Source organism: Argiope bruennichi, chromosome 3 (assembly GCF_947563725.1).
Source record: "Argiope bruennichi chromosome 3, qqArgBrue1.1, whole genome shotgun sequence".
NCBI lineage: Eukaryota > Metazoa > Arthropoda > Arachnida > Araneae > Araneidae > Argiope > Argiope bruennichi.
This window is the reverse complement of record NC_079153.1, coordinates 70,041,738-70,055,673: the sequence shown is the minus strand read 5'-3', so window position 1 is coordinate 70,055,673 and position 13,936 is coordinate 70,041,738. Positions and strand designations below refer to the sequence as shown.

The 13,936-nt window shown below is 27.4% G+C and overlaps 1 protein-coding gene across 1 annotated transcript in view; it reads right to left on the bottom strand.

Moving 5' to 3' along the window:
* The window catches only part of LOC129964062 (uncharacterized), a 69,833-nt gene extending 64,131 nt beyond the window's left edge, over nt 1–5,702 (bottom strand). Inside the window, exon 1 of the mRNA XM_056078735.1 lies at nt 5,200–5,702. Coding sequence (XP_055934710.1) covers nt 5,200–5,290 — 91 coding nt within the window. The 5' untranslated portion in view covers nt 5,291–5,702. The remainder of the gene's footprint in view (nt 1–5,199) is intronic.
* Between the last annotated feature and the right edge of the window lie 8,234 nt (nt 5,703–13,936).

The following is a 13,936-nucleotide window of genomic DNA, read 5'->3' as shown; positions in this document are numbered from 1 at the left end:
CGTTACGCTTCAAAGACCGGACATGACCCATCAAACGATAGTGAAATTCGAAAACATAAAAAAAAAATGTCGTCGGCAACTTTTAAAGCCATTATTTTATCGGAATACTTTAAAAAAATGCGTGGAGAATGATATAAGACTAATGGTAAAGGAAATTCATGCAGCGTTGTAATCGTAAAATTTTAATGGAATTTTTCTACTAGTTAATATACCTACTTATTAACAGGAAATTATATGTCACTCACTACATCATCTGGTATTAACAATGAATAGCATAATAAGATTTCAATATGATCTTAAGTAGAATTTTTTTTGTTTCATGCAAATGACAAGTAGGACTTGGTAGAGCGAATTGTCATCAGAGTAATGTCATTTTAAATTTGTCACTGAAGTATACTGATTGGTTTTGACAAATAAGTTACAATTGTAAAACGTAAAAAAAATCTGAATTAATTTAGAATAATCTTGCCGAATAATAAAGTTTTATTTATAAGTGCACTTCCTACTGCTGAAACTAATTCAGCAAAATCTATTATACACATTTTGAGATGCAGTTGCTTTAGCAAAGCAATTTTATAAAGAGAAGTCTACTTTGCTCTTAAGATACGATTTTTAGTAATGAATATGAACTCAATGACATGGGGATTGGTACCCGGTTGTATATCTATATCCGATAAAGCTTTAGTATTTTGGATTTTAATCCGCTAAAGCTTTTATTCTTTTTTGAAATGGTATAAGGAAAAATTGAATACAAGTGTCAGTTTCGTTGCCTGCAATCTAGTGCAGCACACACTTAGCTCTTTTATTTAATTCACAATAATTCGAAGAAATACTAGCTACTAATATGGGAATATTTGTTCATTAATAAATTTCTGACCAAAGTACTATTTCATGTTTTTTTGTTTTTTTTTCTTTTGTAAAGTTAACTTAATGAAGGTCTTAACCATTTCTTGCACAAGAAGCATTAATAAAACAGATTTTTTTTCCATTTATACTTCAAAAAGATAAATTTGGCTACATAATTATAACAATATATTATGAATTTTTCCCATTAAGCGTCCCCATTAATTGACTCAAACCTATCCCATGATAAACTCTCATTTGTGCTACCATATTTTAAAATTGCCGCTGAAGTGCCCGCTTTGGTTTTGGCAAATAAATTACAATTGTAAAATATTAATGAACTAATTTTTGTTAATTTTTGCTATTAATCATTCGGGTAGATAATCATATTGATAATCTGTTGATTGCAATTTAAATTACAGATGCATCATCAGAAATCAGAAATGATTGTTTGACTCTTGCGCCAATAAACAACTACTACAGAAAGGATTGTTGAGTCATATAATTCAAATTTCCCGTATATAAGTGCTTCTGTTTATTATCACATTTTCTTTCGTTCGGTCGGACTACGATTTATTTAGTGGAAGTTTCGTAGTCGAAAGACTCCAGGTTTGAAACACCATTCCACTAAAAAAAATTTGTATACATTGGACAGTTGTGCATTAAACTCGACATTGAAGGTGAAATGTTCTCTTGCTGGTGCATTAAGAAAGTTTGGAAAAAGTACTGCCAGCTCATTTTTTGTCTCCATCATTTGACTATTGTTAAAATTTACAATGTAAGCCCCAAAAATTACCTTTTATTACATTTAGAACGTTAATACAATTAAACTAATGGGGTTTTTTCCATAAAGAATATGCAGTGAACTTCTTTTCACAAACAAAATTATTTTTCTGTCCTTTTTTAATTATTATTCAATTAAAACTCAATTTTAATTGAATAATGTTTAATTATTATATAAGTAAAATGTTTTCTATCATCGGCAGCTCGTTCTAGTCAAGACAAATTTAATCTGATATTTACGCATCGTCAATATTTAAAATAAGTTAATGATTACTCGAAAGAGTTAATAATTTACACAAAACTATTCTAAAGAATGCAAAAATATTCTAAAGGAGAGCGTCTATTTCCAAGATTATGCTGGTTTAGTTAAATATGTTAAAAATTAAATATTAAGATTATATGACTTCACATTTATAAAAATTCGAAGGAACAAGGGAAAAATTCTTTCGCTGAATTTGAAGTCAATTACTAATAAATTTCAAAAAAAAAGGGGGGGGGGTACATTTTTTCTAGGAAAGCAGTTATTCAGGTTTATTCTAATATCCCCTTTAGTTGACATGATTTTTCAAATAATAAAGCAAAAATGAATCAAGCAGTTTAAAAAGACATTAGCTCTATGGAATGATATATGAATTAATTACGCCTCAATATCTCATATTTTATGCTTACAAAAATGACTAATTAGTTCTTTATACTTAATTTAGATCTATCAATCTTATTTTTGATTTAATGATTCCTCTTTTAGATCTTGTAAGGCGCAAGTCGCGTGCAGGTCTAGTATATAATTTTCTATTTCTACGCGATTTAAACGCCCTATCTTCCGAGGGCCAGATGTTTACAGCAGGCGGAAGTATTAAAAACCCCCTTTTTCGACTGTTAACTTCCCCTCTCCCAGCATCTTCAGAACACCAAGAGATTTTCAGTTCCTCTGATTGCGGGAATTCTCTCCCCACCGGATGCAGCCCCATTAGAAATTCTATTTTTGAGAGGAATACAAAATGTTTCTCCCACGAACCTGTTCTTCGTGAAGAAAGGTATCTGGTGTAATAATGGCAGATGAATGTTCTCTTTAAATCTAGTGTAATAACGGCAGATGAATGTCTTCTCTTTAAATGCCGTGTTTAAGACCAACTAAAGCAGCTGAAGAAAATTATAGACTTTTTAGAAAAATAATTAGACACTAATTGGGATTTATTCTGCAATTCAAATACACAACTTTCTTGCTCCTAGCCAGAATATGATTTTAGTAGCTGATTCATAACTTAATTATATAATTTAAGCTTTGTCTTTAGTGAAGATTTTATTTTATTTTAAGTGGTTAAACAACCCATCTGGCGTTTAAGGCACGCGAGTAAGTTGTAAAAAAAACTTAACAGGTGATAAGAATAAGATAAACAATTTAAATAAATGAAATTTTTAAAAAAATGAGATTTTGTGCAATAGATTAAAAAGAATAGTATAAGGTGAGTATTATATTGTTACTATCGGAGCTATCGTAAGTAGGTGAAAAAAACTAAGAGAATGGATTATATTACTTTTGAATTCGAAAATTCATTTTTCCTCTGTATCTAAAACATATCAAAGAAATAAAAAGAATGAAGAACAACCTCAAGTATTAAATGTCATTTAAACCTTAAATAAAATATTTTTTGACAATTTTTTTTATATTTAAACAGATTTAGTGAACTTAGTAAAAAAGTATAGAAACTATTAAATATATATTTTGTAGTAAATGAGTCATGCAGTTTGCAACATTAATCAAATTACAAACAAAAAATTTTGATATTTAGTTAGATTTAATAAAGCAGTCATGATAACTTGTCATTTTCAAATTTCCAAACTATCAAATATTTTATCTTGTTATTGTTCTTCATATATTAACAATTATTTAAATAAGTAAATAATAAATATTTAAATTTAATAAATGCTATTGATATGATATTTTTAGCATTTATGTACAATGTAAGTTTATGTACATATATTAAAATCAAAAATATAAATTCAGTTCTTCAATATATTTAAAATTTAAATAATACTTACACAAAATATATTTTTAAATTAAACAAATTTTTCGAATAATGTTCTTTTTAATCTAAATTTAAACATATAAATCTTAACATTAACTATAACTTCACATGAAATCATCTAAGAATTTTTTAATTCTAATAATGGCTGGATAATATTGCGCTTATTCGATATTCGATTTGTATCCAATACAATTTTAATTAGATTCTAAATTTCTTTTGTTACTCTAATAACCTAAAATATCCTAAACCGTAGTTTAAGTAAATAAAGATATTTGTTCGCTTAAAGATATTTTTGCTTCTTATCCAAATTGTTAATTTATTAAAGATATTTTTTTCAAAAATTCTTCAGAATTTAGCGTTAGTGGATAATCAATTAATAAAAGATCATAAATAATTATAACATTTATATTTTATTGTTAAAGATAAGTTTTTTTTAAATGATCTATTAGAATAGCTATACTTTATTTTAGGCTTGCACGATGCTTTGAGATTATATTGTTTGTCTTAACATAATCCTTATATCCTTTAATATCTTAATTTCAGAAAAAAAAAAAAAAAAACGGTACACGAGAAATTCTGCATTCCTTAAATTGTTGTACTGAGAGTTGCAATGCCGTAACCATTGCTGAAGTTTTTAAGACTCTAATCGCAGAGATAATGAAGATCAATATATAATTATTTATACAACTGAAGCGTTAAATTAATTTGTAAATATACATAAAATTTGTTATAGATCTCTATAACTATCATTATCCTGTCTTTCTTGGCATGATATTCGAAAAAAAGTGTTTTGTTATTCAACCGGCGTAGAACTTAGTAGAGCATGAACTCATCATTGAATTTAAGATTCATTACGTCAGTGCCGATACATTTTTAAAGAACTGTTCAGAAGATAATGATATTTTATGATACATAATAACGTTTACACGAAACAAATTTTCAATTTAAGTATAATAATAATCGTAAAGTGAACTCTATGAAATCAGAAAAATACTGTTTTATAAAATGGGAGACACAGATATTCATATAAAATATTCATAAAATGAGACATCTAAATATTTTTTTTCGATATTAATGAATAAAATAATTAATCGTCTTCACTGTATTACTGATTTATATAAAATAACTTTCACAAAGAAAAAAAATTCGGAAAAAGAATTAAATTTCATATATTAGAAAAAAAGGAGATTGATACTCGCCATAACAAATTCTTTTTGTAGAACAATGAATTTTTTTTTTTTCCATGGGCAAGATTTTTAAAAATATTTTTTTCAATAATTTTTTATTTTGTGATTTCACCAATTTTTAAAAAATAATTTCTACAAATTCCAATTCAGCAAACGATATTTTTACTAAAACTAAGCTATATATATATATAATATTGTATAGATGGAAATTAAGAATGCGTTTCTTTTATTTATTAATTTATTAGATATTTCAAAATTATAACTTTTTATTTGATTTAACTGGAATCTTTAAAAATAGAAGATAGATGGAATACTATTGTGAAACTAATTAAATTCTAGAGAACTGAAAAATGACTTACCAGATTCTATGTAGAACATGAACAGGAAGACACACACTTTAACATTGTAAATAATGTCTTTGAGTGAAATCTTATGACTCAGTTCCGTCATATTCTCTAAAACTGGAGAGCTGGTAAACCTTTTAGCAGAGTTCAATTTCTTACAAATAAATGGAGCTCTTTAGAAAAATTCACTTGTACATTGTTCGATAGAAAAACACTTCTTTAGATTAATCCTCTAATAAATAAACCGATCTCCAGCCGAAAAAAAGAACTGAAGTAACAACTACCAGACGATTTAAATCCTGAATAAAGTATATGAGAACAAATAAAATTCGAATTGTTTAACTCCAAAACTTATAGTAGCTTCTTGAACTTATAAATGTAGAATGAAAAAATAAACTATTTTTAGAGCCTTTTTTTACAATAGGTGACTCACGGAACCTGAGATCGTGGAAAAGTTTTCGAATGTCAGATTTTTTCTTCACAGCTGCTGTAGCATCTGTTCCCGCCGTGCCGGTACAATCGCTTCGAAATGAATGAATGAAATCTCGCGTAGAGAGAGAGGAAAGTTTTTCGTAGTCTTCGTGACGTAGCCGGTATCACGTGACCTCTCTTTTCCAGAGATGAGTAAAGTACGGCGCCTGCGCAATGGCTCTCCGTCTGGCATGAATGAACGTCAAAAATGCATTTTCTGTTACGACACCTGTAGTCGCCGAATGTGTTGAGCGCATATTAAAGGGCATCTGTGTTGACACAGGTAACAGATTTTCAGTTGAGCCGGGAGAAAGAATGAGTTCAGAAGATCGGAATTCACGAATTTTTAATGGGCCGCTAGAACTTGGTGAAGTGTGGTCAATGCTCTTTGTTTTCTTTTCTTCCTTTTTTTTTTTTTTTTTTGTTGGTTTGGGAAAAAGGAAGACAGATTACCGCACAGTTATCGACTATTCTAGAATGAGTAACCGCATCATTATAATGATGCAAAAAAGATAAAATTGAATAAATTTATGATTTTTTTTTCTTTTAAAAAAAGATTTCCTAAGGATATAATGAGATTTCATTATAAATGTGTAATAATATTCAACTATTCTGAAATTTTCATGAGAATTATTTTACATCATTCCTATATTATTAAGAAAAATCAACTGTGATCATGATAAACATTAATAATATTTTGACATAAACTAGCAAAATGAATTTATTATTTTTCTGAAGTAAGAGAGAAATTTATATGATTACATACAAATGTTTGAATTTAAAAAAATACGTCTTAAGGATACAATATTTTACAATATATAACTCAATATAGTTGAAAATTATTACACATTTTCTTTAAAAATGTGTAATAATATTTAATTATTGATCTGGAATTTCCTTGATATTTTTTTTTACATCATTCCTATATTATTAAGAAAATTCAACTATGACATTTTTGACAAGCACTAGCTAAATGCACTTGTGAATTTTTGATGCAAATGCGAAATTTATGTAATTGTATACAAATGTTTGAATTAAAAAAAAAGATGCCCTAACAAAGCGTTATCTTTATAAATGTGTAATGGTATTCAACTACCAATGACCTAAAATTTTCACGATAATTTTTTTTACATCATTCCTATATTATTAAGAAAATTCAACTATGACATTTTTGACAAGCACTAGCTAAATGCACTTGTGAATTTTTGATGCAAATGCGAAATTTATGTAATTGTATACAAATGTTTGAATTAAAAAAAAAAGATGCCCTAACAAAGCGTTATCTTTATAAATGTGTAATGGTATTCAACTACCAATGACCTAAAATTTTCACGATAATTTTTTTTTACATCATTCCTATATTATTAAGAAAATTCAACTATGACATTTTTGACAAGCACTAGCTAAATGCACTTGTGAATTTTTGATGCAAATGCGAAATTTATGTAATTGTATACAAATGTTTGAATTAAAAAAAAAGATGCCCTAACAAAGCGTTATCTTTATAAATGTGTAATGGTATTCAACTACCAATGACCTAAAATTTTCACGATAATTTTTTTTTACATCATTCCTATATTATTAAGAAAATTCAACTATGACATTTTTGACAAGCACTAGCTAAATGCACTTGTGAATTTTTGATGCAAATGCGAAATTTATGTAATTGTATACAAATGTTTGAATTAAAAAAAAAGATGCCCTAACAAAGCGTTATCTTTATAAATGTGTAATGGTATTCAACTACCAATGACCTAAAATTTTCACGATAATTTTTTTTACATCATTCCTATATTATTAAGAAAAGTCAACTAAATGTATTAATAACATTTTGACAAAAAGTGGCAAAATGCTTTTGCAATTTTTGTTTATACAAGTAGGGAATTTATGTACTTGTATATAAAAGTTTAATAAGCAAAAATATTTATCTTATTTCTTGTTAATTATTAGTGAAAATTAATTTCATCGTATATCTCAAAATGTAATGGCATGTTAATTGCACTTTTTTATGTTAAGTAGATTCCCTTTAAGAAATCTACCTATTGAATTGGTTTTTCATGAAAATAATCCCTAGTCCATATTATCTTGTAAACATTATAATTAGAATTTTTTTTTATTAAATTTGAATTTACGAGAGAGATATTTCGAAGGAGAAAATCTCGAACGAGTTCATTAATGGGCCTTACAGTTCAAAAGGAAGAGGAAATGAAATTTTCATTTCTTAACTTTTGAAGATAAATAAATTACTCTAATTCGATGAACAATTGCTTCATTACATGGAACAACTTTTACACAGAAAAAAATTTATGATATTCTCCATCTCTTAAAAATTAGAAGTCGATAATCCTACTCGCAGAAAAAAGCATCGCAATATACACATATGTTTTGCTGTTTTTAGCTCACCGATGATACGGTTGCTCCTGGCCTCGAGGCCACGTGTTTCAGACTCGGTTCTTCTGGAGATTTGTCTTGTATACGTGTCGCATGCCTACACTTAACCTAGACAAAAGGGAATCAATACTGTTTTTCCAAATTGCTGACAAGATTTGTTTGCTGAAGAGAAAAGCATGAGCATAAAATTCTGTGATGCGTATCAGCAAAATTGGAATCGCTAATACGACTTTGTTATTTGTGAACAAAATTATTTGACTACATTTTCAAAGCTTTAAAAGTAAATTTAACACTTATGGATATGCACTTTGTATTTATTCTGTTATTTTTATTTCGGGTTTTACAGAAGTATTTTTATAAATTATTAGCCTGAAAATATAAATCAATGAATTTTTTTCTTGTTAATCTTGTTCTAAAATTTTGAGTGAAGATTGATTTGAATTAATATATAGAGATTTTAAAGATTTTTATATCTGTTATTGTATATTATTTTTCCACTCATTCTTGAGAGATTCAAACACAAAAATAATGGTACGGATTTTTTAAAAAAATAAGTAGAATTCAGCGATGAAAGTCCTCCCCAAATTTTACAGTTTTTCCGAAAACTGGATTTTTTACTAAGGAAACAAAAGCTGAATATCTTTTACAGAATAAATAAATATTTGGGAAAAAATTATACAAAATTTAGAGTCTAATTTGATTCTTAGGGTAAAAGGTTCAAGGAAAAAACTAGCAATATGCTTTAAAAAATGAAAACATATCAGTTTTTTTTAATCTGAATTGAAATACGTTTAAGTGTTATACATTAAAATAAAATAATTAAGAAATTAAAAATAAATATATAAATTTGTAGGCTGAAGTTTAAAGGTCAAGTATACCAGAAATAATATTTTATAAGTGGACCAATTGTGTAAAATCCCCATTTAAAAAGTGGAGATGAAATTAAATTCAAAAACTGCGAATTCTTTAATGTATATTCAATATTTTTTTTAAATACTAGCTGCCTTTAGTGGTGGTTATATCAAAATTGTTTCCACCTGATTAGTTATTGAAAATTCTACTTAAATATTTTCTATAACTATGTCTTGATAACATTCCAACAAAATATTTTTAATTCAAATTTTGATAGGCATATAATGTGTACTATCTTACAAATCTTATACCTTTCCATTCATAGTATTATGCATTTCCCGAATTTTCTGTTTTTATTACTGGAAAGCACTTAAAAATGGGCATTCTTAAAAATTTCTTCACCGTTGCTTTATTCTGAAATTAAATTTTAATTGTATGCACAGCAAAATTTAAAAAATTTCATTAAAAGCTTGTCGGCGGAAGACGATAAAAAAAGAAGCCAGAATGAAATATTAATAGCAACAATGAAAACGATTTGAGTTTCACGCCAGCAGTATAGCTCCGAAATACGTTTAAAATATTTTTTTTTTTTTAAACTGATTAAAAAAATAGAAAAACTTATTGGTAAATAAAACATTGAAGTTTTTTTTAAGTTTTAAAATGATATAAAAAACGTTTTGTTTTTGTTTTTTTTGATACCATATTTTTCGAAGTTATTGGGGGGGACGCCAAAATTTAAATTTAAATTAATGAAACTTCCAAAAATTCACTCCCAGATGTACATTTTCACCCTCAAAAGCATATATCTGGAAAATGCACTAGATCAAGTGATCTGACCTGCAGCACCAACGCAGAGACATAAGTACATTTATCTATATTATTAGAAGAGATAGAGATTCATAACCAGATACAATTGCTAAAAAATATTTTTTTTCCTCTTATGGGATCCATAAGAGAAACACCGTATTTTGATGTAAAAATCATGTCTGCAATTTTCATGTTTTTTAATGTACATTCATTTGTCACTTATTATTTTATAAGCAGTCTTTGGTACCCGTTGTGAATATCGGTTGTGTTTCATTTCAATTAAATCTCCCGTTCAAGCGTTGAAATGCACGATGAAACAGTGAAAACGCTTAGAACTTCAGAACAACGATGTAATTTATTGTTGGAAATCAGACAAAAATAATAAGAAGAAAAATTTTTAAAAATCGACAAAATTCGGAAAAATGCGCAAAATTTTAATTCGTATCATTAAAAAGACAATTTTTAAAGTCTTTTTAAAAAAATTTTATATAGTGTAAATTTTATTTTAGTGCAATAATGATGATGTCATATTGAAAAAAAATCATCTCAAGTTTTAATTAATTAAAATTTTTAAAAAAATCACTCCAAAGTGCACACTCTCGCTCACCAAGTTGTATATATACATATGATAAATTTGGAATTTGTAGGTCAAAAAGTCTGGTCTGTAGAGAGCCAACACACAGTCACACATATTCATCTTTATTATTACTATATAGAGAGACATTTGTAATTTCCTTTTCGGATTATTCCTGTAAACTGCGCAAATAATTAGCAGAATTATTTTTCTTTAGGTTCCAACATCGATAGAATATCTAATAAAATGTTTGAAACCCAACGCAACAATAAAATCTACTGTCAAAATTATTTTAAAAATATTATAAAAAAAAACTGCCAAAATTTCTAAATATTCGCATGGCAATTAAATTCGTATCATTAAACAAACGATTTTTTTAAATGTTAAAATGGTTTAAAAATTAATGTATGCAATTGTATTTTCAGAAAACGACAAAATCTCATTTAATTTTTAACTAATCAAAATTCTAATAAAATCAAAATAAAAAAAAACTTTTGAGTTGCACATTTCTGATATTTAAAATGTATTTATGCTAAATTTGATATCTGTAGGCCAAATTCCTGTTTTCCATTATTATTAATATATTTATTTCTATTTTAAATAATCTTTCTATATAATATATCGTTTTTAATGAAATGTATCGCCACTACATGAAAATTTATGAACACCTTTGCTAACTCAATACCTCTAGAAACGGCAATGAATTTCAGAAGAAAAGCCGTTATATAAACAGTGGTGAAATCAGAAGAACTGCGAGAACAGTTGTTTTAATATCAAAAGTTCAAGGTGCATATTTTGAGCTGCTTTCAACAGGAAGCCTGTTGGTGTTGAAAGGATTTCTAAGTTTGTCGTGTTGACTTTTCCAAGCGAATGTTCTTTGGGTTCTATTTTTGCAGAATACTTCCATAATTATAAAGGCGGTATAAATACAGAGTGATGAGACAGGCAAAACTTCATGGAATTTACATGATAGAAGTTTTAAACAAAATGCTGCTTCCTGCCCTCTACGACTGAAAAATTGAAAATACATATACTACTAAAATTATTGCAATGTTGAATTAGCGTAAAATTAAATGATAACTTTATAGTCATTAGAAGAAGTAACAGTAACTTTTCCGAAATGGAAGCCTAAAATAAACATTTTAAATTAATTGTAAAATATTGTTAGTTTGCAACAAATAAACAGTTGTTTCCGTTAATAATCTACATCATTCCTTAAGTTTTTCTAAATTATAAGATCTTTTTAAATGAGTTAAGCATTCGGAAAAAAGAAATGTTTTTGTAATTAGAAATAATAATGACTTTAGTTTGTTAAGCTCCCATCCCCTAAAGCATTTGACGAGAGACCAATAGTGTGTAGTTACACCACTGATTGATTGTGTCTGAGATGCTAAAATATCTTTTTTTAAACTGTCTGTAAGAATTAGAAGGTATTTTCCTTATCATCATGTCAGTGGAATATAAAAAGTGTCGCCTCTTTCAACTCCCATAGGATTCAGGACCGGATTATAAAACAGAATAAGTAGGTGAATATGCTAAGGACCCGACGACTTAGAAAGGTTTCTAATTCTTGATATTTTATAGAACATTTTCAGGGGTATCTAATTTTGTGCATGGGTCATAGCCATTTATATATTAAAAGTACAAGTACCTATTTTCACGGATATCTAATTTTGTACATGGGTCATAGCCATTTATATATTAAAAGTACAAGTACCTGAGGATCATGTATTTGAACTTATACAAATTCAAAATTTTTTTATACTTTTAAAATCACTTCTATAGCTTTTTTTTTCCTTCCTTTATTTTGCAATTGGTTCATTGATTCACAAATCAATAAACATTTCTGGTTAATTAGAATGCTTTAAAAATGTTTTTATTTTTTTATATATTTATTCGCCATTTTGTTCATGAATTAAAAAAAATACATGCGAGATACTGCATCTACCTAACTGTTTACGTTTTATAGTTATAGAGTTCATCTGTACACAAACAGCCATACAGACAAACTTAATCTGAATGGGTTTCGTTTAAAATTTGATAAAAATCCAAAAATTTGATCGTAAATCCATATATTAAAATTCATTAATCTCACTTCAAATTATTTTTGAATAATCTAGTTCACAGTCAGACATAATGACAAAAATGCGCTTTACGGACTCAGATAAGTATGAAACATGGAAAGTGGTCAACATCTCGTGTCTTCTTCTTTGATGATTACAATACAATACTTCGCATACGAGAAAATGCAAAGGCTCATTTAATAATGCAATCAAAAATAATAATGTAGTCAAAACTTTTCACCTTTAACTCTTATAGCTTAAAATTAACAAAATAATATTTTTTCTTTTAAGTTACCATTCTTGATTTATTTACTGATTTTATTAATCCTTAGTAGTTGCAGCTAACAGCAACAATTTTATTAAGTTAAAGCTCCAGCATAAAGTTCTAATCAAGCGAAAACATTTGCAATTCTTCTTCATAGAGCAAGTTTTATTTTGATTGTGAAATAAATACGAAAAATTATTGAGGATCGAAAGCTCAAACATACTTGATAGAATATCCTCTACTACACATGAAATCTACGAATTGGTTCTAGAAATACACGTGGTTTTCATGTAATAGCTATTAAAACTGATAAAAACAAGTTTTAATCGATGTTTCTGAGGTAATACAAAACAACAGGACACACTGAAAATGTAAGGCGTTCCGATAAACTGCGAAAGGAAAAAAAATCACTTTGAGCAAGAAAGTGCTATATTTTTTTAATGCTACATTATTTTTTTGATATCAATTCTTGTGCTTTCATTATTATAATTTGGGAAAACAGACTTTTTGATTCCGTCATAACGATATTTTAATTAAGTATTTCCAATTTAACATAGCTATAAATCTTAATTAATACTTTAATTTTTTAAAAGAAAAGACAGTACGAAATTTGATCAAAATACAAAAATCCTGCGAAATACTGTTTATCTCTCATATAAAGTAAAATTTATCTAGGCGTAGTTTTTAAAGGAAGCGTGTTTTTTAATGAAATTTAAAAGTGTACGAATTCGAGTAAAGTTGAAAATTTTATTAATGAAGCTTTTACCAATCAATTAAAAAAATGTGCTACATTTTAAAAAATTAATTAAGTATTATTTTTAAAAAAAACGAAATATTTTTTTCGTACTCTTGCAAGCAACAAGGTATACGTTGCACCTTGGTGCTGAGGACAAAATGCAAAATAAAATACTTATTTTTAAAAAAGTAAATAAATATTTAAATAAATACAAATAAGTAAATAAAAATTTAGCGAATGTGTGTGTCATTTTCATTTGAGCTAGAAGTCCGACTTCTGCCCTCGGGTGCTCAGGTGTCTTTATCCTCAGAAGCTACTGCATCCCCTTTCCGTGGTAATGCTGACACGATATCATCATTTAAATTTTATACTACATGAGTCATTAAATAGACTGCCGACATAAATTCTTTGAACTAACTTTTTATAATACTTGAATCCTCTTAATCATATTTAGTAAAATATTAATGAAATATCAGTATTTTAAACAAAAATGTTCCACTCTTTTGCGCTAAAACTGACCAATTTATGTAGCTTTTGAATGCCACTTTTTAAATAATTTTAGACAGTTTCAATGGCTGCCTCAAGGAAGATCA